The sequence below is a fragment of the Talpa occidentalis genome, unplaced genomic scaffold (genome assembly GCF_014898055.3).
Source record: "Talpa occidentalis isolate TD23 unplaced genomic scaffold, MPIMG_talOcc4v2.1 talOcc4.15, whole genome shotgun sequence".
Taxonomy (NCBI): Eukaryota; Metazoa; Chordata; class Mammalia; order Eulipotyphla; family Talpidae; genus Talpa; species Talpa occidentalis.
In genome coordinates this window covers 55,621,002-55,645,207 of record NW_023601543.1, presented here as the reverse complement: position 1 = coordinate 55,645,207, position 24,206 = coordinate 55,621,002, and the positions used below count along the sequence as shown (strand labels likewise).

The window sequence follows — 24,206 nt, the reverse complement described above, 5'->3', positions numbered from 1 at the left end:
TGAGGAAACTAAGGCATAGGAAAGTCAATCCAGTTACCTAAGTCAACTTGGCCAGTAAGTGGAAAACTGGTGGAGCAACCCCTCCTTCTCATACCTAAAAGGGCTCTAATGGAAATGATCTATCTCTGGAAATGAGATGAACCCCTTGCTGCTTTCCACTTAGTTCTTTACCTTGGGCCTCTGGGATGGGGAGTATAAGTGATTTTAATCTGCTTTTTAGTTCAACAACAGGATGATTAAAATTGCCCAAAGTATGTTTTAAACACTAAATCAAACCTTTCCCTGTACTTGGTTGTATTTCAGATTGGCTTGTTTCTGCTCCACTGCCATTACAATAGCATCAGTTATGGGCAAAGTGGTACTGTTAGTTGTTTCCCATCAACTGCCTCTCACTTCCAAATTGTTTGGCCTCCCTTTTCTTTTTAGCTCTCCTCCCTCCCTCAGAGACTTTCAGTAACACCAAGCCCTTGCTCAGGGAAATGAAATTCTCATCAGATAAGATTCAGTGATAGGCTAAATGGAATAATGGGCTCAGTGGACTGAGGCCCTCAATGTTTCCTTGAACTCCCACCATGTAAGTTTCCTCTAACTTTCCCAAGTAAACACGCCACTCATTACCCCATGCAGCTATGTAGCTGTTCTCAAAAATTGCCAGGAAAGCTGAGGTAAATGCTTGCATTCATTCATTCATTCATTCATTCATTCAATTATTCATTTTTTTTTTTAACAACTTTACTTCATCTGAAGGCATTCTTGGCAAGGTGAACAGGATTAAAAAAAAGCTGGGGGAGTTAGCTTCAAAGAACCTTGATTTTCTAGCATCACTTTTCCATTGTCTCATCTCCTACTGACTCCCAAACTCAACACAATCATATTAGTGCTACCATGACTTTACTAAACCTACTCTCACTGTGGTTACCAGTGACCTTGATGCTAAATCTAATGGGCACTTATTCATCATTTCCTTCTTGAAATATTATCTTTCTTTAGTTTCTGGGCTCAGCATTCTCCTGCCTGCCTCCTGCCTCTTTGGCCCTCTTACTTATACTCATTCTTAAAATGTTGAATCATCTAAGTTTGACATGAGTCCCTGTCATTTTCTCTCTGTACTTTCTCCTCTAGGTGAACTCACACATTACCATGTCTTCAACAATCAGGCATATACCAAAAATTCCCAGTTTCTTTATTTCTAGATTTCTCTTCCTTTACTTCTTTTAGCATCCAAGAAAGTCATCCAAGAAACCTTCAATATCTTACGGAAACATCAGGCTTTTAGACTTGGAATGTTTTCTTGATCCATAGAGACACTCAGAGCGATGAGGCAATTGATCCTGAAATGTAACAAAGAGGGAATTTCTCTGAAACTATATTTTTGTCTTCAATCTTCTTATAGGAACCAAAGTAATGTTGAAAATGGAAGTGCTGTTTAAGCGAGAAAATGTTCATGGCTGCTCTCATTTTTTTCTTCTGATACTTAAGTTTCTCCTTCCTATTTAAAAGAAGTGCATTTTTGACCCAAATATAAAGGTCATCAATCATCATGTTTGGAAATAAAAAATAACAGAAAGAAATCCATCTTGAAAAATATGTCATTTTTCTTTTTTTTTTTTTTTTTTTAAATTTTTTTTGTTTTATTTATTTATTTATTTGTTTGTTTGTTTATTTATACAAGCACTGGGTACAGTCAGAAGCGCGGGAGGGTGAGAGAATTCACCAGAGCCAGAGCGGGGAGCAGAACAGGCAGAGGGACCGAAGGACACTGCTGAGGGGAGCAGCGGGCAGCAGGAGAGGTCTGCGCGCCATGTGGGACCCTCCTCCAGTGGCCGGGGAGCAGCCGGGGATCGAACCAGCGCCGCAGAGGCGGCGGGCAGCTTCGCAACCCAGCGCTCAACCGCTGTGCCACCGGGGAGGCCCTATGTCATTTTTCTTGATGATTCATTGAAGCTGATTTACTTCTTACTAATTTTAATTTTTGATCACCAGTGGTTAGAGTGGCATGGAAACCTAATTAACAACAATATAACAATCTACTTTTGAGGAAAAACATTTGTGTGGGATTTAGACAATGAAATATGAGGCTTACTAGATTGCATTTTATTTTTCAGGGACTTTAGTAACTTGGAATAGATTTCTCTCCTGAACCGCAAAATAATATATCCCATTGCTTACTTGACATGTACTTGAAATAATAATATCCAAAAGCAAACTCATGATCTCCCTTCCTCTCCAAGCTTGCTCTTGTTCCAGTGCTCTAAAACTCAGTAACAAGGACCACTATTCTTGTGGAGCATATCAAAATAAAATTATTCTTGCAATTTCAAATACAAAATCAGTGATATAGTCTAACTGGCTACCGCATGGTTTGACCCCTGCTGAATTATCCAGGCTTATGTTCCTGTGTTCATGCCAAACTTGCTTTCTTTCAATGCCCTGACGACACCCAGAGCTTGATCACTTCCTCATTCTCCCCCTCCTTTTCTTCCTCCCCCTCCTCCTTTTTTTAAACCACAGAGCACATTGGCTTATCCTCTTCCTGAAATATTCTTTTTTTTAAAAAAAAATAAATTTTATTTTTATATTCCCCATACAATTGCAACCCCCTTATTTTGACCCCAATCCCTCCCCTCCCCGCATCAGTCCTTTATCATTAGTGTTGTGTGCCTTCCTGAAATATTCTTTTCCCAATCTTCATTTGGTGAACTGATTCCTAGCCTTTATGTCTGAACTTAAATGTCACGTTATTGGTAGAAACTTCCTGGGCCTATATGATTAAATTGGGTCTTTCAGATCACCTTTATCTCCTGCTGGCTTATGCTCCCAAATGACCCACATTTTTCCTTCATAGCACTCCATTACAGTTTTAAATATTTATTCATTTGTGAAGTAGTCTACGTAATATCTGTCTCCCCTACTTGACTGTAAACTACACAAGAACAGGAAAACGATCAGTACTGTCCTTGTCTATATCTTTTTCACCAAGAATTGACACATAACAGGTAGTTAATAAATATTAGTTCCGTGAATTCTTGTATGAATGCGTAGATGAGTGCAGGTTTTTCTCAATCAGCATATATTCCTCTACTAAAGAGGGAGGACTTTGTGAGCTTTAGGGCCTACTTGCACAGTTTGGTGAGTAGAAAACTCTGAAAGACTGAACATTGTCTTTGAGAATTCAGTGAATTTCTCAACAAAGTTCCCACTCATTGTTACGATTATCTCCAGATTGAACCTGATTAGGATATTCCCTCACACCCCTTTGTCCTAAGTACTCACACTGGGGTTTCCATCAGTTTTTCGTTAACACAAGAAGATACAGAAAGAAAAACACCATAACAATATTCACTAGATTCTCCTGAGAGTTCAAAAAATTGGAGGTTTCTTTAGAGTTTTGACTGAAGTTTTGAATTTTCTCCAAGTTTATGAAACCCATTTATCTGGAACTAATTTGGTCATTTACAAGTTTCTTTTCTACTTCAACTTTCAGTATTAGTGTGAGAGATGGAATTAGACTCTCCTGGCCCAAATGGAGCAGGAGTGCTCAGGGTCTAAGGCAGGAAAGCTAAGACCAGTAATCTTTACTATCAAACTTTCATGACACCTGGGGGCTGAATATCTAGATTCTGGCCCGCAGGTCCATGGGGCTTATGATCTGGTCTTTCCAAAAGTCTTGCCACGGCTGTAGGGGAATAGAATTCTTCTTATGGATAGTGAAGGTGAAGGAGCAGCATCAACCTGTGTATTTTCTTCCTGATATCAGAAGTGAAAAGTAATACAAAGGCATTTGTACCCCTTTTCTGACTCAGTGGGACTTTATAAAAAATTTGCTTAGAGAGAGACAGTGACCATTCAAAACAAAAGAACAACAAAATCCATATACTCCCCAGTGTTGGTCTCAATTTCTTGATTTAGGTCCAAGTTCTAGGTTTTTTTTTTTCCTTTTTAACACCAAACTCTACACTGACTGTTCAAAAAATTAAAAACTGAGATATAATTGGCAGATTAGTACCAGTTGTATAATATAATAATTTGATTTATGTACATACTGTAAAATGATCACCACAATAAGTCTAGGTAACATTCATCACCAGAAGTACAGTATTTTTTGTGTATGAAATCTACTTTCTTAACAACTTTCAAATATGCAGTAGAGTATTTTTAACAATAGTCACCACGCTAAACATTACATCCGTTACATTCCAGAACTTATATATTTGAAAACTGGAAGTTATACCTTTTGATCACTGGCTTTTGAATATAGGACAGGGCTTAAAGACCTGCAGAACAGGAGAATAGCTGAAGAATCTTTAAAGAAGTCACTTTTAACCCCCTCTTCCTTTGTCCTAAGTATCCAAACTGTATTTCTTGTAATGAGTGCTTCTGGCCTAGGTTCAATTGGTATTCCAGTCATGCCCAACCTCTGGAAAGTTGACATATAATAGAAAATGGAGTGATGCTTATATATCCAGTCCTCTGCAGGACTTTCTGGGGGTAGAAACTGCCTCCCAATCTCTAATTCAGGGAGTCAGTTACCTAGTTAATTTGTTTTAGTACCAAATTTTAAAAAATACAAGTGGCTACTGGGACGAGGGAGAGTGAGGCCAGGAAATGTAAATTTGCTCAGTGGTTTACTGATGACCTCATTATCCAGATGACCAAAAAGTTTCCAGATAATACTGTCTCTGAAGCCCAGAGACAGAACGTATCGTGCTTAGCTCTTGCTTTCTTATGTGGCTGAAAGAAAACATGCTCTTCTGGTTGTGCAGGAGTGATATGGTTGATAAGCAATGATAAGAGTTAAAATACTGCACACCAGTACTTAAGTTTACAAGGGTTCTAAGTCACTGTCCCCAGAGATTCCATTCTTGGAATACCCCCAGCCCAAGGATCCCAGGAACATGATGAGAAGTACTTGTAGAAGCCATTTGGATACAAGTTTCTCTGTTTCCACACTAGAAACCAAATTCCAGAGTTTTAGAAGTAAAAGCAAGCCTGGAGAGTACTTCAGAAGACACCTAAGTACAGACTCCTCAAATAAATGCCCCAGATGTAGAGTCAGGAGATCTGAGTGGAAATCTGCATTTCATTATAATTATGTGATCAGGGTTAAGTCACTTAACTACCTTGAACTTCATTTCCTCTTTCTGTGAAACAGGAATACCAGTACCTGTTCCAGGTGCAACTAATGAAATGCCACATGCACAAAGGATTCAGTACATGCTCAGTATGTGTGACTTGTATCTGAATTTGCTCCTTACAGCTACTGTCCAGCTCTCCATAAGTGTCCCTTGTAGGCATGAATCTGTTGTTCAGGTCCTGCCTTAGAGAACTTTTTGATATGTCTTCAACTTATCCTTCTTACAACTTTCAGGGAAATCTTTGAAAAATTCAGAACTTATTCTGGAATGGCATATTTTCTCTTCTCCACCTACCCAAATCCTGCTCATGCCCGACGACCCAATTCAAGTGTCATCCTCATTGCAAGTCTTCCTCAAATGCCCTTTAGATCCAATCTAGGGGCTCAAGAAGGGCTTCCTCAAAGAAGTGACACTTGAGCTGAGACAGGAAGTTCGAGTGGGAATAACCTGGGGAAGGGAAGAAAGAGTATTCTGAACCAATGAGCAGCATAGACAAAGACCTTCATGCAAAGGTAGTTTGTTGGGAAAACTGAAAGAAAATAAGAAGGTCAGTGTGGTTAAAGCATAGGGAAGACCAAATGTCTTACAAATCTTTAGGCACTCTCAAATGGCTGTGCAGGTAGAGCATTACACAGAAGTGTCCTGACAAGGTGGCATTTGAGAGCTGAAATCCATTCTGCTTGCTCAACCATAAAGTTTTGTCCACCCAGAAGGGGCTTCTGCTTTCTAATTTGTATACTCTTGTTATGATCATCAGAAAGATGCACAAATAATAGCAACAACCCTTTCCAAGCCATGCGTGTTCTAGCTTCTACCTTCCACACTGTTCTTACCTGGAACTCTTTCCCCCATTTCTCTTCTCTACATTTCAGCTACAAGGTCTTCTGCACCTCAGGACCCTTACACATGTTTTCCTTACTGTACTTGGTCTAACTATCATACACTCAACACAATATTTGGCACAACATTGAGGTTTCATGAAGGTGTTTTAGTGTAGGATTGTGACCCACGTCTAATTCAGCTACATTCAACTCTGGACTTAAATGAACTGCATATGGGCTAGAACTTCCCTGGTTTGCAGGTTAGGGAGGTTGTTGTCCATTTTTAAGTGCTGTGAGCACCAACTATTGCTACCCACACGTGACAAAGGGGGACTTTTTTCTCTGGAGCCTCTGCATTTTTTTAGATGGAGAGACTCACAAGGACATTGTAACATAGGCAATAACAATTTTTTAAGGAGCTGAGAGCACAGGGAAAAGTGGTTGTTTCAGACTTTCTTCTACCTCGAAACAAACAAAAGCTTTTCTCAGGATACATTATAACATCCAACAAGAGTCTGCCCATTAGCCTGGCTGCTATTTGCAACCATTTGTTCAACAAAAATACATTGAGCACCTACGATAATGAATAAGATAGGTATGATTATTCAGCTCACAGAATTTATATTTAAGTATCATGTTCAGGAATCTCTGCAGGATGAATATATAAGGGAACTGAATTTTAAGAGGCTAAATGCTCCTTGGAAGCTTATAGCAACCATAAAGTTTTAAAAAAAAAAAAAAGGACTTGTGAGGTCAATCTAACTTAGGTCTGAATCCCAGTGGGTTCCACCATTTGACAATTGTACAGCCTTGGGCAAGTTTCCATTTGTGATTTTCAATTTTTTTAAATCTATAGATGGGAATAAAAGTACTTAACTCACAGAGTTGATATGAAGATGAAATAAGATGTACTATGTAAAAGGATGTAGCATAGTGCCAAATCAATAAATATTTCCATAAAATATACTCAACTCTTTTATGGAAAGTGATTTTTTAACAAAAGCATAACTAGAAAGGAGGTCCATTTTTAAAGAACTCAGAAAAATAATCAGAGTAAATGTCACGGTGACAGGAAATACTACCCATTTTTTATATCTCTATCAAGGTTGTTATCTTTTTCAGATACAAACTGCTTTATTTTGGTGTCCCCCAAATTACCTTAGTGCCAGCTAAAAATAGAGGACTTGTCTTATTAATTTCTATACTCCCAGGGTCTATATGGCCTCTAGAAAACAATATGATTATTAGATGTGCTAACTCATTTACTCCTCTCAACAGTCTGCTAAAGAAGTGCTATTTTGGTGCTGGGAAAACTGGACTGCTATATGCAAAAGAATGAAACTACACTACTACCTCACACCATACAGAAAGACCAACTCAAAATGGATAAAAGACCTGAATGTAAGACCTGAAACCATACAATATATAAAAGGAAACACAGGCAAAACACTATGACATACATCTCAGAAACATCTTTTAAGACTCATCCCTCAGGGGCCTCCGCGGTAGCGCAGTGGTTGAGCACTGTGTTGTGAGGCTGCCCGCAGCCTCTGCAGCACCGGTTTGATCCCCGGCGCCAGCGAGGGTCCCACATGGCACACAGACCTCTCCTGCTGCCCGCTGTTCCCCTCACCAGTGTACCTTGTCAATCTGCCTGCTCTGCTCTCCCCTCTGGCTCTCGTGAATTCTCTCATCCTCCCCCGCTTCTGACTGTACCCAGTGCTTGTATAAACAAATAAATAAATCTTTAAAAAAAATTAAAAAAAAAGACTCATCTCTCAAAGCAAAGAAAATGAAGGAAAGATAAACAGCTGGGACTACATCAAACTAACAAGCTTCTGTACAGCAAAAGAGACAAGAATCAAGATGAAGAGACACCCCACAGATTGGGAGAAAATATTTGCATTCCACAAAACTGATGAGGAACTGATATCAAAGATCTACAAAGAGCTTACACAACTCAACAAAACCAAAATAAACAATGCAGTCAAAAAATGGACAGACGGGCTAAAAAGACAAAGAGGAAATGCAGATGGCCAACAGGTATATGAAAAAATACTCAACATCCCTTATAATAAGGGAAATGCAAATCAAAGCCACAATGAGATATCACCTCATACCAGTAAGAATGACCCACATTTAAAAAACTAACAACAACAAATGTTGGCGAGGATATGGCAAAAAAGGAACCCTCTTATACTGCTGGTGGGAAACTGGTCCATCCACTATGGAAAGCTGTGTGGAGGACATCCAAATTATTAAAAATGGATCTGCCACATGACCCAGCAATTCCACTCCTAGGAATCTACCCAAAGGATATGCAAATATTAATTCAAATGGATATCTGCACTCCTATTTTCATTGCAGCACTATTTACAATAGATAAAATATGGAAAAAACCTAAATGCCCCCAAAAAGATAACTGGATCAAAAAGATGTGGTATATACACACCGTGGAATACTACTCAGCAATCAAAAGGGTAAACTTATGCCATTCACAGCAAAATGGTCGGAGCTGGAAGGGATTATGCTCAGTGAAATAAGTCAGAAGGAAAATGAAAAATATCGGATGGTTTCACTTCTAGGAGGAATACAGGGAAACCATACGAGGGATCAGAAAAAAAGACAAAACTATCAAGAAAATTATAAATTGGAGACATTCAGAGGAGAGGGGGAGGGAGCGGGATCAAAACGGGAAGAAAGAACATAAGAGTTTATGGTGATAGCTCACTGTTGACTTGGTGGTGGGAATTTTATGGGGACAACACCTGAGAGGAGAAATTAAACATTGTACAAAAATGAACAAAGATTTAAAAACATATTTTTTTAAAAGAAGTGCTATTTTTATCCTTGTTATTAAGTGAGGAAATTGAGGCACAGAGAAGTTAAGTAAATTGTCCAAAATTACCACACTAGTTAAGCGGTAGCAGTAGCATTTGAGCCTAGGCCTGCAACCTTTATTTATTTTTTTAGATCATTGTTCATTTTTGTACAATGTATGCTTGTATGCTTTCTCCTTTCATGTGTATTCTCTGTAAAATTCCCTTAACAACTAAGACAAGCACATATCAGGTGATTATTAGGATTTTGTTCAGTGAATACAACTGTAAGAAAATATGAACTATAAGTGTGCATATGAATCAAAATACATGTGCACTGTATACAAAAACAATGTTCCCCAAAATTGTGTAAAAGCCTATCCTTTGACAATTTCAAGTATTTTAGCAGTGTGCCCAGCACATTATAGTTTGAAGAGTTAATTTGCACTGTGTACTAAGTGTTCCTGCTGCTCAAAGTAACTTGTAGTGATCCATTTTGTTGTGTTAAGGACCCTTTTGTCATGTCAACAAGCAAACAGGTTAGTTCAATTTATGCAATTAATTTTTTCACATGCTGGCTTTTTGAAAGCAGGAAGGATTGGTAAATATCCTTTTGTAGATCCTGTTTCAATCCCCAATAACCCACCCTCTACCCCATCCCCACCCCTCCAACCATAACCCTGGAAAAGAGAGTTGGTGCCCTCTTCTGGGGGTTTGGGCCAGTAGCATACATCAGGCCCAGGGAGGGGAGGGAGATATTTCCAGGAAATAATCTTCTCAACTTCTTTCAATTTTGGTTATACGAATGGGGTTGGTATTGGATCTTTTTCTGAAAAAAAGAATTTGAATCATTTTTGAAAATAAGAAAGCCGACCTATTGAATTGTGAAGCCCTGGTAGGTGGAGGGATGGAGTGAAAATTCAGCTGAACACATTAGAAGATGCCGAGCACATATTTCTTTCTGTCATGTACACTTTATATAACTTTAAAATCATAGGCTACTAATAGTGAATTTTACCATTTATTTAGGATTATGCATGTATTATATACTTTATATGCATTATATGATATAAATCTTACCACAACCCTGGAAAGTGAAGCATAGACCCAATTTACAGTTAAGAAAGCTAAGATGCAGACAGGTTAAGCAACAGTCAAAATTGGCAGAACCAGGAATTCAAATTGAAATCATGCTCTTTCCAGCGTAATATATTGTCTCTTCTGACTTCTTTTGATCCTGTATCAAAATCTCACTACTAAGAGATGGCAGAAAAATATTCTTGACAGATATAATCCCAATCCAATACCACTGAAACATCAAAGAAAACTGTACCCCAAACTTTTATAGGAACCCTTTGTTAGTTGTCCCAAAGACTCGTTCTTTTATTTAGTTATGTCAGCTAGAAAGATGAGAAGTTTAAATTGGTAACAGATAGAGGTCAAGGGCCAAAGAGAATGTTAGGGAGGCAGAGAGGGGGTAAGAGGAAGAAGGAGTGGTATGGATACATAGGACAGAGAAGCTTCTTGGCTGTCTCTCCACAACTTATGAGGCCAGAAGGAGAGCACAACTTGCTATCAAATGTAATAACCGCCAACCTGTCATGAGTACTTTGTGACAAGTACTCTTTTGAGTATCTTACACGTATTAACTCACATAATATTCACAAAATCTTATGAGAGAAAACTTTTGATTAATCCCACTTTACATGTTATAAAATTGAAGCAGAGAGGCTATGGTTTCTACTTAAGAGATGATAGAACTGGGGCACAGAGAAGTTGATGAATTTGGCCAAGGTTGAGCTAACAAGCTGTAGAGTTGGAATTTAAACATAGGATTCTAACTCCACAGCCATATTTTTATTCACTTTGATACAGTACTTGCCCCAGTCTGTTGGAAAGATATAAGTATTGTTTCAGGAAATGTTTACTTCAAGTAGATATGTATGCATGTGAGCATGTGTGCACTTGTCTTTGTACTGGCTTGTAATGTAAACTGCATTTATTCCTGTGAGGCACAGCCAAAAATGGCTAAAAGCTACTACTCTAGCAATAGTATTGTTCAATTGTGCATCTTCAAAATCACTAGAGATGATGCCAGATTGCGCTCCAAAACAATGGAACCAAATCATTCCCCTGCAGCGTAAGAGTTACCTGTGTTCTGCGGTCTTACCTGAACTTAATAGCGTCAGAGTTTTAATGCGTTGTCATCAAATGAGTGTGGAGTCATATCCTACATGGCTTGAATTGCATTTTTTAGTTTCTATGACATCTTTTCGTGTGTTAGCCATTCATTTTTGCCTTCTACGAATCATCTGTTTATATCCCTTGCTTGTATTTTATTGTATGCGATATAAGGGTATACCACACTCACAGCAATACTCTAAAGGAAACAGCAGTACAGATTAAGAAAGTCAGGCTGGGCCTCCCTGATGGCCTAGGGGTTAAGTCTTATGCTATCACTTCTGTGGCCTGAGTTCAATCCCCAGCCAGGGAGTTAACTCACATATGGGCCAGCAGACCTCTCCTATCTCGCCCACTGCTCCCCCTCAGCAGTGTATTTCAGTAGATGTGTCATCTGCCTGCTCTGCTCCCCACTCTGTCTCTGTTGAATTCGATCACCTCCCCCCCCACCTTTGGCCTATATCCCAGATCTTCTACGTACAAAAGAAAACAAAAAAAAAAAAAAAAAAAAAGAAAGAAAGTCAGGCTGGGAGAAACCTTGCTTAAATTCGCCCAGTTGAGTTAGGATGTGAATTCAGAACCAGAGGCCCATCAGTCCATGCCTTATATTTTACAAAGCACACCAGGGAATAAGCCATGTTACAAAAAAACAAAGGAAGGGAAGAAATAACTTTGAGCATGTAACCACCTCTCATGTGTCTAGCTGGATTTTGTGTAATTAACAAATTATTTCCTTGTATCCTCACCATACCTTGTGAGATAAAATATGTCATCTCCATTTTACAGAAAAGAAGACTGACGCTCAGAGAAGTGAAGAAATTTGCTTGGTGAGGTTAAGTTACTTTTGAGAAGAGACGGTCACAGTTCAAACACAGGTCTGCCTGGTTAGAGTCCACACCTGCTCCAGAGCAACAATTCCTGCCCATAAATACTCTTGATATGAAGTAAAAAGTTTCCCACATGTCAAATCTGCTTCATCTACATTTCCACAACTTGACCTCCTCCCACTTCCTCTCTGGAGCCCCAAACAAACTACTTCTGCTTGGATAGGACGAGGGCTTTATCTGCCACTTTTCTGCAGGCTCCTGGCTGGGGGCAGCCTTAACTAACCAGTCCAGCCTTGATGCTTCACATTAACCAGCCAGATGAGGTGAGCGCCCGGCCAGTGTCCACAAACCCATTTCCACTGCCCCAGGCTTCTCTAATGAAGCTCACATCAATCTCAACACCTTCTAGGTAAACCGGAAATTTCTATAGTAAGCCAGAAAATTCTAAGTCCTAAACCAGAAAATTCTAAGTGAGTGTTCTCAAGTGTGGGTGCACATTAAAATCACCTGCAGAGCTTAAAAAAAGAAAAAGCTCTGATGTCCTGGTAACACCCCAGACCTACTACATCAGAAACTCTGGGGATGGTATCCAGGCATCCACAGTGGTTAAGCTCTGCAGGTGATTCCAATGTATGGCCAAGATTGAGAACCACTGTTAAGGCAACTTCTTCAAGCCCTAGCAGCCAACTCGCATAGTGGTTTCCACATTTTCGTGTTTTCAGGACATCTGGTAGCATTTCTGAAGATTCAGGTTGTCGCATCCCATCCCCAGAGGCTTCATGGTTTGCTTGAGACCCAGCATCTGGGTTCTTAACAACCACTCCACAGTTACACTGCAAGTCATTATATTAGCAGACCACCTTTTGGGAACTGCTGCATTGAGGTGTGGTGTGGACTTGGGATGGGCACAGGAGGCCTCTGGCCCTTTAAGTATTGATTAAGAGACAACCTTTAAAGCTGGGGAGTAGGGCAGGTTAGTGCTGGTTTTTTCTTTACATCCTAGTGGATCAGGTAAGGGAGTGGGTCCTGGGATGGACCTCTCCTCTGACGTAATTTCAGCCTCCTCCAAATAAGTACTCTCTTGTTCCCCACCCTGGAGAGCAGGATGGACAGACTGACTTATTCCTGCTACTGTTTCTGTTTGTTTTGATGCAAAGAGGCCAAGTTAGGAGACCTCCCTAAATCCAGGAGCTCCTCCAGAAGAAGCAACACAGAATCGGCCTGCCTGCCTTTGTGTTTGTGTTTTTTTTTTTTTTTTTGTTTTTTTTTTTTTGCTATTTTCTTGCCCTGCCTTTGCAGCTGTGGAGCCAGGATGTGGTTATCTGTGTGAAAGGAAAGGGTCACAGTGCGTCTTTTGGATGTGGGCTGGAGTGTATTGCTGAACGCCAATCCATTCAGGATGGTCCTCCTCAGCATCCTTAGAATCCTCGTTATTTGGGGCCTGGTGCTTTTTATGGAACACCGTGGTCAAATGGCAAAGGTAGGGCAGCCATCCATGGCCCTCCTGGCTGAAGCGCCCACCTTGCCCCTGATTTGGGAACTGCTAGAAGAAGTCCCTGGCAAGCAGCAGAGCAGACCACGTGTCCTAGGGCATCCCTTGCGGTACATGCTGGAGTTGTACCAGCGTTCAGCTGACATGCGTGGGCACCCTAGGGAGAACCGCACCATCGGGGCAACCATGGTGAGGCTGGTGAGGCCCTTGGCCAACGTGGCAAAGCCTCTCAGAGGTGAGTTATCATGCACCCATACTATCTTCTGGAGGGGAGAAGAAAGGGTTTCTGTGAGTTTACTGTCAAGCTTCCTTACCTGGTAGGTGGGTTGTTTTCACAAACTTGGTTTTCAAAGGATGGCAAGCTTGGGGACAGCTGGCTCCAAGGGTACTTCCCTTTAGGGTCCCGACTTAAAAACAGATTGCCTTGGGGCCTGCCTGAAGACTGTCTCTCAGGCCAGGACAACTGATCTCCTGCCTTTCAAAGAAAGTCTTATTACAGGTTATATCACTGAAAACTGTAACTGGAAATATCCAGATACATCGTTGCGGAGGATAGGGTTGTTTGTGTTATTTTATTTATTTATTAAAGATTTATTTATTTATACAAGCACTGGGTACAGTCAGAAGCGTGGGAGGGTGAGAAAATTCACCAGAGCGGGGAGCAGAGCAGGCAGAAGGACCGAAGTACACTGCTGAGGGGAGCAGCGGGCAGCAGGAGAGGTCTGCGCGCCATGTGGGACCCTCCTCCGGTGGCCGGGGAGCAGCCGGGGATCGAATCGGCGCTGCAGAGGCCATGGGCAACTTCGCAACCCAGTGCTCAACCGCTGCGCCACCGGGGAGGCCCTGTTTGTGTTATTTTATTAGTAGAAGGCAAAGAGTACAGGATGCTGAATTGGAATGTATAAGGCCTCAGAAAGGACAGAAACATGCTGAAATCTGAGGGCCTGAATACCTGGCATGGTGAGCATCCACTATTGTATTTAATCTTTAACAACAGCTACTCTCATTAGTTATCATGGAGCAATTAACATAATCTTTAATTTTTATCTCCAAAAGGGCAGTTTCATTATTAAAAAAAAAAAAAAAAGGAAAGCCTTGCACAGACACAAGCAGGCAGAAGGAGCTGCTTCTGAAAGAAACAGGCTTGTTAAGAGACGCCTTCTAGACACATGAGGTCCATCTTTGGAGAGTGCCCCAATTAGCATAATCTTTGAAGATAAACTAAAGTTTGAGAGGTTAAATAACTTGCAAAGATTACACAGACAGTGGGTGACAGTATTTGAGCTTAAGTCTGTCTGATTCTAAAGCTTGTCCCTAATCTGTTTAAGTGTTTAACTGTAGTATCCCAATATCCTTGTTTATGTAGCTTTTCTATTTCAATCATGTTGCTACTTTGGGTTTTTTGGTGCCAAATATATTTTGAAATGTTCTTTGTTTCCATCATGTTTGAATCTGTTTTAAACATCTGCATTAGACACTTTTCCAGGACAGCAGTGGGTCTTGAAGTAGAGAGGCTCTTTAGGGAATAAAAACAGCCATCAGGGCCTCCCCTGGTGGCGCAGCGGTTGAGCGCTGGGCTGCGAAGCTGTGAAGCAGGGCTGCGAAGCTGCCCGCAGCCTCTTCAACGCCAGTTCGATCCCTGGCCACTGGCAAGGGTCCCACATGGCGCGCAGACCTCTCCTGCCATGCCCTCTGCTCCCCTCAGCAGTGTTCTTCGTCAGTCTGCCTGTTCTGCTCCCTGCTCTGGCTCTGGTGAATTCTCTCACCCTCCTGTGCTTCTGACTGTACCCAGTGCTTGTATAAATAATAAAAAACTTAAAAAAAATAAAAACAGCTATCAACTTTAAGGAAATCTTGGGAAACTCGTGAGCTGTCTTAAGCCTTTGCTAGTCTTGGAGATGATTGCAGATTTAAACAACAAATATTCCTTCTGGTTTAAACAACAAATATTCCTCCGGATAGCTCTTACTGTGAGCCAGGCATTGGGCAAAATACCTTATAAGCATTATCTTGCTTAATCCTCACCACTGTCACACCCACTGAACAGGTGAAGAAACTGAGGCTCTCGGTGACTTGCTGTAACACACAGCTACTAATCAATACAGCTGGCTGTCAAGACCAGGCTTTCAGGCCCCAGAGCCTACGTTTTTAATCATCCTGCTGTGCTGACTCCTAACAGGTTTTAACTAACAATCAGTGTATTTGGGATGGATATAAGGGGTAAATAACTGCTTCCCTAAACTTTAGGCATCCCCACTGTAGTAGTATGGGTAGGCAATCACATATAGTATTATACAGCATGACAAATACTTTGTAAAATATACGCGGTAGAGCTCCTAGGACTCCAGCAAAGAAATGGGTCGCTAATTTAAGCCAGGAAATGGAAGGCTCAATGGGTAGGTAATTTTGAGCTGGATCTTGGCATTGCATAGAGGCAGAGAAGAGAGAAGTGTATTCTAATTAAGGGTAAATAGATTGGTGTAGGTAGAGATTCACTCAGCAAATAGTTGGTCAGCACCTAATCAGTGTCAGGCACTGTTCTAGGTGCCTGCATGCAGATGTGATCAGGATAGGCTGTTGTTGTGGGTGAGACAAGTAAACACAAATGACTGCAAATTGTGAGTGCTATTAAATAATGAACTAAGCTGTTTTGATAAAGAATATCACAGAAATCCTCTTTTTAGGTGGGATTGTCAGAGAAGGCATCTTTGAAGAGGTAACATTTAAACTGAGGTCTGTAAAATAATGTCAGGTCTGAAAAGAGTAGAGAGAAGTCTGATTTAAGCAGAGAGAACAATGTGTACAGAGGTCTAGATGGCAGAAACAATTTCCTCTGACTTGAACAGAAGGAAGATCCCTATGACTGGAGCCTCGTGAACATTGTGGAAAGTGGTAGGACATGTGACAGATGAAGCGGAGGGATGTGTAGGCCGTTATAAAGATCTGGACTTTATTCCTAAGTATAGAAGCAAGAGCAAGTGGCACAAATCAAGTTTGTACAGAGGGTGCTTAGAATTAGGCCAGTTCCTAGTCTGACTGGGGGACATACTGGTATTTAGGGATTCTGAGAAGGATCCAGAAACAGATGACAAGAGAGCAGGCCCTGGTCTTTCCATCAGGAGATGATCCAGCAGAGTTGAACTTGCCAGGAGAACTATGCCAGGTTCAAGCACACAGGATGTGTGAGTCAGCCGTTTCCTTGAAAAGTTCTGAGCAGACCCTTCCTGGCTCTGATCCTTAGCAACCCTGCCCTGCTCCAGGAAATAATGTTATGTCAAGGTCTGAAAGGAAAGGGCAGTTCCTTACCAGACAGCCTGCTAGAGGTTGGGTTGGGTTCCTTTTCAGGCAGGGTGGGGTAGGTGTATGGGTGGGCCTTTTGGAAAGATTCTTGTAGGAATGGAGTGTGGAATAACTTGAGAAAGTAAACACAGCCTGACTTTGGCCTTGTGTGGATGATGCCTAGTAGCCCAAACTTAGGTATATCAAGCATGAGTTGCAACCTAAGCTTTAAAAATTTTATCCTGATGAACCAAGACATTAAAAATCTCACAAGGACTACACCTGAGAGAAGAGAGCATACATTGTACAAAAATGAAGAATTATGTAAATATATATAAAATAAAATTTTAGAAAATTTAAAAAGAAATTAAAAATTTCCTGTGTTGAGTTCCCCAAGCCTGCTGAAGAATTCCAGGCTCGTAGTTCTGTGGAGAAGGATGATTAGATTAATGAGATATAAATTAACACAGAAACGTTTAGCAATACGATGTATAAGGACTAAGAAAGGTTTTCTTTTACCCCTATAAAACCTAGTTTTTTTTGTTTGCTTGTTTTAGAAATCCTGCCATTGTCTTTATTTTATTATATTATTTATATGTTTTTATATCATTGTTTACATCATTGTTCATTGTTCACTCTCGGGTGTAATCCCTCCAAAATTCCCACCACCAAGACACCTGTGAACCATCACCATAGTTTCTTGTGCTTATCTCTCCAGTTTTGATTCCTCTCCCTTCCCCTCCTCCTCCCCTGCTGAATGTCTCCAATTTATTATTTGCCCTCTCGTTTTCTCTTTTTTTTTTCCTGATCCCTTGTATGTTTTCCCTCTGTTCCTCCTATAAGTGAAACCATCCGATATTTTTCTCATACCTTCTTTGTAATCTGTGACATTTGCCAAATGGGGGCACAGTTCAGAGTTCTGCAGCCCAGGCTTCTAACCCTTTAACCACTGGGTGTCAGCATTGCAGTTTGGATTATAACTCTTTTTTTAAAAAAAAAAAATACTTTATTTTATATAATTCTTACATCGTATTCATCTTTGCACAATGTATGCATTTTCATTTGGGTTATATTCCCCATACAATTGCACCTCCCCCCTTATTTTGACTCTAGTCCTTCCTTTCCCTGTTGCACCCTCCCCCCTACCCCCACCCCATAGTGGGTCTCTGGTATATAGTTGCTTGTTGATTTTGATTTTTACTTTGTATTGATTAGTCTTTTTCCTGATCTCTTATTTAGGTTTTCTAAATTCCTACTATGAGTGAGACCATCCGGTATTTTTCTTTTTCTTTCTGACTTATTTCGCTGAGCATGATCCCTTCTAGCTACATCCATGTTGCTGCAAACTGCATGTGTTTATCTTTTTGATTGCTGAGTAATATTCCATGGTGTATATGTACCACATCTTCTTGATCCAGTCATCTATTTTTGGGCATTTGGGTTGTTTCCAAAGCTTAGCTATTGTAAATTGGGTTGTTTCCATAGCTTAGCTATTGTAAATAGTGCTGCTATAAACATAGGCGTGCAGGTGCCCTTTGGAATTACTGTTTCTGTGTCATTTGGGTAAATACCTAGGAGTGGAATTGCTGGATCATAGGAAAGCTCTATGTGTAGTAGGTCAAGAAATCTCCACACAGCTCTCCATAGTGGTTGGACCAGTTTGCACTCCCACCAGCAGTGCAGGAGAGTTCCTTTTTCTCCACAACCTCACCAATATTTGTTGTTGCTAGTTTTTTTAATATGTGCCATTCTCACTGGTGTGAGATGGTATCTCATTGTAGTTTTGATTTGCATTTCCCTGATTACAAGTGATGTTGAACATTTTTTCATATGCCTGTTGGCCATTTACATTTCTTCTTCAGAGAAGTTTTTAGCTCTTCTGCCCATTTTTTGACTGTATTATTTTCTTCGTTTTTGTTGAGTTGCATAAGCTCTTTGTAGATTTTTGTGATCATTCCTTTATCATTAGTGTTGTGGGCAAAAATATTCTCCCAGTCGTTGGGGTTTCTCTTTGTTTTGGTTATTGTCTCCTTTGCTGTGCAGAAGCTCTTTAATTTGATGTAGTTCCAGCTGTTTATCTTTGCCTTCACTCTCACTGCTTTGGGTGATGTGTCTGTAAAGATGTCTTTGATGTGCCTGTCATGTAGTGTTTTGCCTATATTTTCTTCTATGTATTTTGTGGTTTCAGGTCTTATGTCTAGTTCTTTAATCCATTTTGAGTTGGTTTTTGTGCATGGTGTGAGGTAGTAGTCAAACTTCATTCTTTTGCATGTAGCGACCCAGTTTTCCTAGCACCATTTATTGAACAAACTTTCTTTGCTCCAGTGCATATTCTTTGTTCCTTTGTCAAATAATAGTTGACCATAAATCTGTGGGTTTATTTCTGGATTTTCTATTCAATTCCATTGGTCCGTGTGTCTGTTCTTGTTCCAATACTATGCAGTTTTGATGATTATGGATTTGTAGTATAGTTTGAAGTCTGGGAGTGTAATGCCTCCATTCCCTTCTCTCTCTTTTTTTAAGATTTATTTTTTTTATTTATTTATACAAGCACTGGGGACAGTCAGAATTGCGGGAGGTTGAGAGAATTCACCAGAGTGGCGAGCAGAGCAGGCAGAAGGACCGAAGCACACTGCTGAGGGGAGCAGCGGGCAGCAGAAGAGGTCTGTGCTCCATGTGGGACCCTCCTCCGGTGGCTGGGGAGCAGCCGGGGATCGAACCGGCACTGAAGAGGCTACAGGCAGCTTCGCAACCCAGCGCTCAACAGCTGCGCCACCGGGGAGGCCCTCCCTTCTCTCTCTCTCTCTCTTTTTTTTTTTTTTCAGAAGAGCTTTGGCTATTCGGGGTTTTTGGTGATTCCATATAAATTTCATCAATAATTGTTCTATTTCTTTGAAGAATGTCATTGAAATTTTTATTGGAATAGCATTGAATCTGTAGTTTGCTTTTGGTAGGATGGCCATTTTGATAATGTTAATTCTTCCAATCCATGAGCAGGGGATGTCTTTCCCTTTTTTTGTGTCTTCTTCTATTTCTTTTAACAGTGTTTTATAGTTTTCATTGTATAGGTCCTTTACCTCTTTTGTTAGATTTATTGCCAAGTATTTGATTTTTTTTTTGTTTCGATAATAAAAGGGATTTTTTTTATTTCTTCTTCAGATTTATTGTTTGTGTATAAGAAGTCTACTGATTTTTGTGTGTTGATTTTGTATCCTGTCACTTTACTATACTGATTGATTATAACTCTTAATCACTAAGAGGCAGGCACCCTATAGTAGAATTCTTAGCAAACAAAATATTTATATGACTAAGGGCTTGTTGAAAATGGCATTTAGGGGAATGGTGGTACAATGAATGGGGTAAATAAATAATCATTTCCAGTGAGGATTGGAGAAGAGGTTGATTGAGGGGAAGAGGGAAACAACCCAAGAAGAAAAACTGCCCAAGAAGCAATTCTTTTTAAAAAATTAATTTATTATTATTATTTTTATTATATATATATTTTACATCATTTCTCATTGTTGCACAATGTATGCATTTTCACCTTGGTTCTAGCCCCCATAAAATTCCCACCACCCTTGTTTTGATCCTGCTCCCTCCTCCACTCCCCCTGTAGTGTATCTCTGGTTTATAGTTGCTTATTGATGTTGATTTTTACTTTATTATAATTACTCTTTTTCCTGGTCTCTTATTTAGGTTTTCCATATGATCCAGCAATTCCACTCCTAGATATTTACCCAAAGGACACAGAAACATTAATTCCAAAGGGCACCTGCATTCCTATGTTTATAGCAGCACTATTTACAATAGCTAAGCTATGGAAACAACCCAAATGCCCAAAACCAGATGACTGGATCAAGAAGATGTGGTACATATACACAATGGAATATTACTCAGCAATCAAAAAAAAGATAAATGTATGCTATTTGCAGCAACATGGGTGGAGTTGGAAGGGATCATGCTCAGTGAAATAAACCAGAAAGAAAAAGAAAAATACCCGATGGTCTCACTCATAGCAGGAATTTAGAAGAAGCAATTCTTAAAGTAGAAAGCAATAATGGCAGAATAGCAGCCCCCAATAGAGGGGCACAGACAAAATTATTCTGTGGCCCCTCAACCCTGTGTATTTTAAACTCATTGCAGCCCATATTCTCCAATATTGGACTAGCGCCCCCAAACTGCATCTGATAGGTGACATGAGGACATGTTTTATTAAAAAATTCTTAAAACAGTTTTTGTATTATATAACATTGCATTTTAACACTATACAAGTTTCAGGTGTGCCTCATTATAAATCATCATCTATATTAAATTATACTATATCATCAGTAAAAGCACAATTCTATCCTTCACTAAACAATTGATCTCTTGGACCTGATTTACCCACCCCCAGACTCCCTTCCTTTCTGTTAACCACTTATTTGGTCCTATAGTCTAAGGGTTTATTTTCATCTTATTGAGTTCATTTATTTTGTTTCTTTATGTACCATATATGAGTAAAATCACAGTGTTTTCCTTTATCCACCTGACTTATTTCACTAAGAATAATACCCCCTGTGTCCATCCATGTTGTTGCAAATGACAGGATTTTCTTTTTTTTTTTTTTTTATAAGGGAGTAGTATTCCATTGTGTGTATATACCACCTCTTTATCCAATCATCTGTTGTTGGGCACTTGGGTTGTTTCCAACTCTTGGCTATTGTGAATAATGTCACAGTGAACTTGGGGGTTCACATATTTCTTCAAATTAATGTTTTGGCATTCTTCAGGTAAATACCCAGAAGTGGGATAATTAGATCATGAGCAATTTTCATTTTTATTTTTTGAGGAATCTCCATATTGCTTTCCATAATGACTGCACCAATTTACATTCCCACCAACATTGCACAAGGGTTGCTTTTGCTCATTATCCTCACCAGCTCATGCCTCTTGTAACTTTGTTATAGCCAGACTACACATAGTTTCACAGGTGTGAGGTGATAGCTCATTGCTATTTTAATTCCCCTAATAATAAGATAATGTAATTCCCTAACGATAAGAGATGATGAACATATCTTCATGTGCCTACTGGCTATCTGTATGTCCTCTTTGAAGAAGTTTCTATTCAGATCCTGTGCCCACTTTTTAATTGGCCATTTGGTGGTTGTTTTTTTTTTGTTGTTGTTGTTGTTGAGCTATATGAGGAGTTTATATATTTTTCAATATTAACCCCTTGTGGTATGTGTGAATCTCAAATATCATCTGCCAGTCTGTAGGTTGCTGTTTTGTTTTTAAAGTGGTTTATTTTGAGGAACCAAAGCTTTTCAGTTTGATGTAGTCCCATTTATTTTTGCTTTTGTGTCCCTTGCTATTTGGGTTGGTGGACACATTCTAAATGCATTTGTCTCAAAGATTTTCTTAATTGGTGACCCTTAAGAGTCAACTAATAATATGATTGAGCCTTTCCCATACACACAATATATACACAACTAAGTCTGTATTTAGGTTGATGCTGTGAGTGATCTAAAAATGAGACAGTTTTTCTTCTTGAGGGACACAGACTTGGGTTCAAATCTTGATTCTGCTATACACTGGTTATGTGCCCTCTGGCATAGCTCCTCTGAGCCTCATTTTCCTTGTCTGCACAATGGAAATATCTATCTCACCAGGCTATTACACAGAACTAATGCATGTAAAGCATCTAATATGCCAGTAAGTGTTCCATAAACGCCAGCTGTTGTCATGATCTCCAGTTAATTTTAGAGCGGCTTACCGCTCTGTTTGTACTGAGCAGTTTTGTGAGAGAGATGCAGGCTATGAGACAAGAAGCTAATGCTCTCATTTTCCTCCCTCTTATACAGGCCCCTGGTATATACAGACTCTGGACTTTGCTCTGAGACCAAACGGGGTGGTGTACCATCTAGTCCGAGCCACTGTGGTTTACCGCCATCAACTCCACCTAACTCGCTACCACCTCTCCTGCCATGTGGAGCCCTGGGTCCAGAAAAAGCCAACTAACTACTTTTCCCCTTCAGGAAGCGCTTCCTCAAAGCCATCCCTGCTGTCCAAAGCCTGGGTGGAGATGGATATCACACAGCATATTCAACATAGGCTCTGGAAGCACAAGGGGCGCAGGATTCTCCGGCTCCAGTTCATGTGTCAGCAGCAAAAAGGTACTGAAGTTGTCGCGCACCGCTGGCATGGCACTGCATCCTTGGACATTGCCTTTTTGTTACTCTACTTCAACGATACTCATAGAAGTGTTCACAAGGCAAAACTTCTCCCCAGGGGCTTGGAGCAGTTCATGGAAAAGAGTTCTTCTCTTCTCCTGCGGAGGGCCCGGCAAGCAGGCAGCATTACGCCTGAGGTTTCTGGCCCCTCCCGGGAGCGTGATCAGCCTGAAAGCAGCCAGTGTTCCCTCCACCATTTCCAAGTCAGCTTCCACCAACTGGGATGGGACCACTGGATCATTGCACCTCATCTCTATACCCCAAACTACTGCAAGGGGACCTGCCCTCGAGTACTCCGCTCTGGTCTCAATTCTCCCAATCATGCCATCATCCAGAACCTTGTCAATGAGCTGGTAGACCAGAGCGTCCCTCAGCCCTCCTGTGTCCCTTATAAGTACGTTCCCATTAGTATCCTTCTGATTGAGGCAAATGGGAGTATCTTGTACAAGGAGTATGAGGACATGATCGCCCAGTCCTGCACTTGCAGGTGACGACAAAGGTATAGCAGTGTCAAGTGCCCCAAGCAATTGGAGAAGGATTGAAAATAAAGAAATACATATCAACATTAAAGCTTCAAGTGATCCTTTACCCATTCTATGGGCTCTATATCTTCCTTTATATGTCGTTATTTAATCCTCCCCCCCCCCATTTATAAGTGCCTCACTTTATAAAACCGCTTCTGGTACCAAACACCAGCACATGTAGGCCACTATCTTGTGCCCTTGCTGCTTGGTTAAGATGTTTCTTTTGGAGCTGCCTCTCTAGTGTGACTTTATTGTGACTTTATTGTCTTCTTTATTGTGATGTTGACAAAAGTCACCAGTCCATGGCGGGCCAACTTTAGGAATGGTCCCTCCAAGACCTGGGGAAGCAGGAGTCTTCCCAGAGTCCATCTTCCAAGGCTACTAACAAGATTTGGGGTAAAGAAAACAACTGGAGATTTTATATTCTTCCTTGTCCCCCATGTCCTAGAAACTAGTTTCTGATCAGTAAGTCTGCTTCGGAGTTTAGAGTGCCTGCTAAGTCTAAGACTAACTTTTCTCGGGTGGGTTTGTGAACATTTAGGCAATAATCTCCCAAGATATTTTGAGGGGAACAGAAAGAAGGAAATCTTTTTTTCTAAGGTATCAGACATTTTCCTCTCAGTTTCTTTTTTTTCTTTTTTTTTTAAATAATGAATTTTATTTTTATATTCCCCCATACAATTGCAAATGCCCCATTCTGACCCCCTATCCCTCCCCTCCCATGCCCCACCCCCCAAAAACTGTCTCTGGTTCATAGTTTTTAGTTGATTTTGATTTTCACTTTCTTATAGTTATTCATTTTCCTGGTCCCTTAAGTTTTCTAGATTCCTGCTATGAGTGAGACCATCCGGTATTTTTCTTTTTCTTTTTGGCTTATTTCGCTGAGCATGATCCCATACAGCGCCATCCATGTTGCTGC

The 24,206-nt window shown here is 40.4% G+C and overlaps 1 protein-coding gene across 1 annotated transcript; it reads left to right on the top strand.

Moving 5' to 3' along the window:
* The first annotated feature begins 12,696 nt into the window (after window positions 1–12,696).
* Window positions 12,697–23,321, top strand: BMP15 (bone morphogenetic protein 15). Its single transcript, XM_037513061.2, has 2 exons — window positions 12,697–13,510; window positions 22,395–23,321. The coding sequence occupies exons 1-2, from the start codon at window positions 13,183–13,185 to the stop codon at window positions 23,252–23,254; spliced, it is 1,188 nt and encodes a 395-aa protein (XP_037368958.1). The 5' UTR covers window positions 12,697–13,182; the 3' UTR covers window positions 23,255–23,321.
* The last annotated feature ends 885 nt before the right edge of the window (window positions 23,322–24,206 follow it).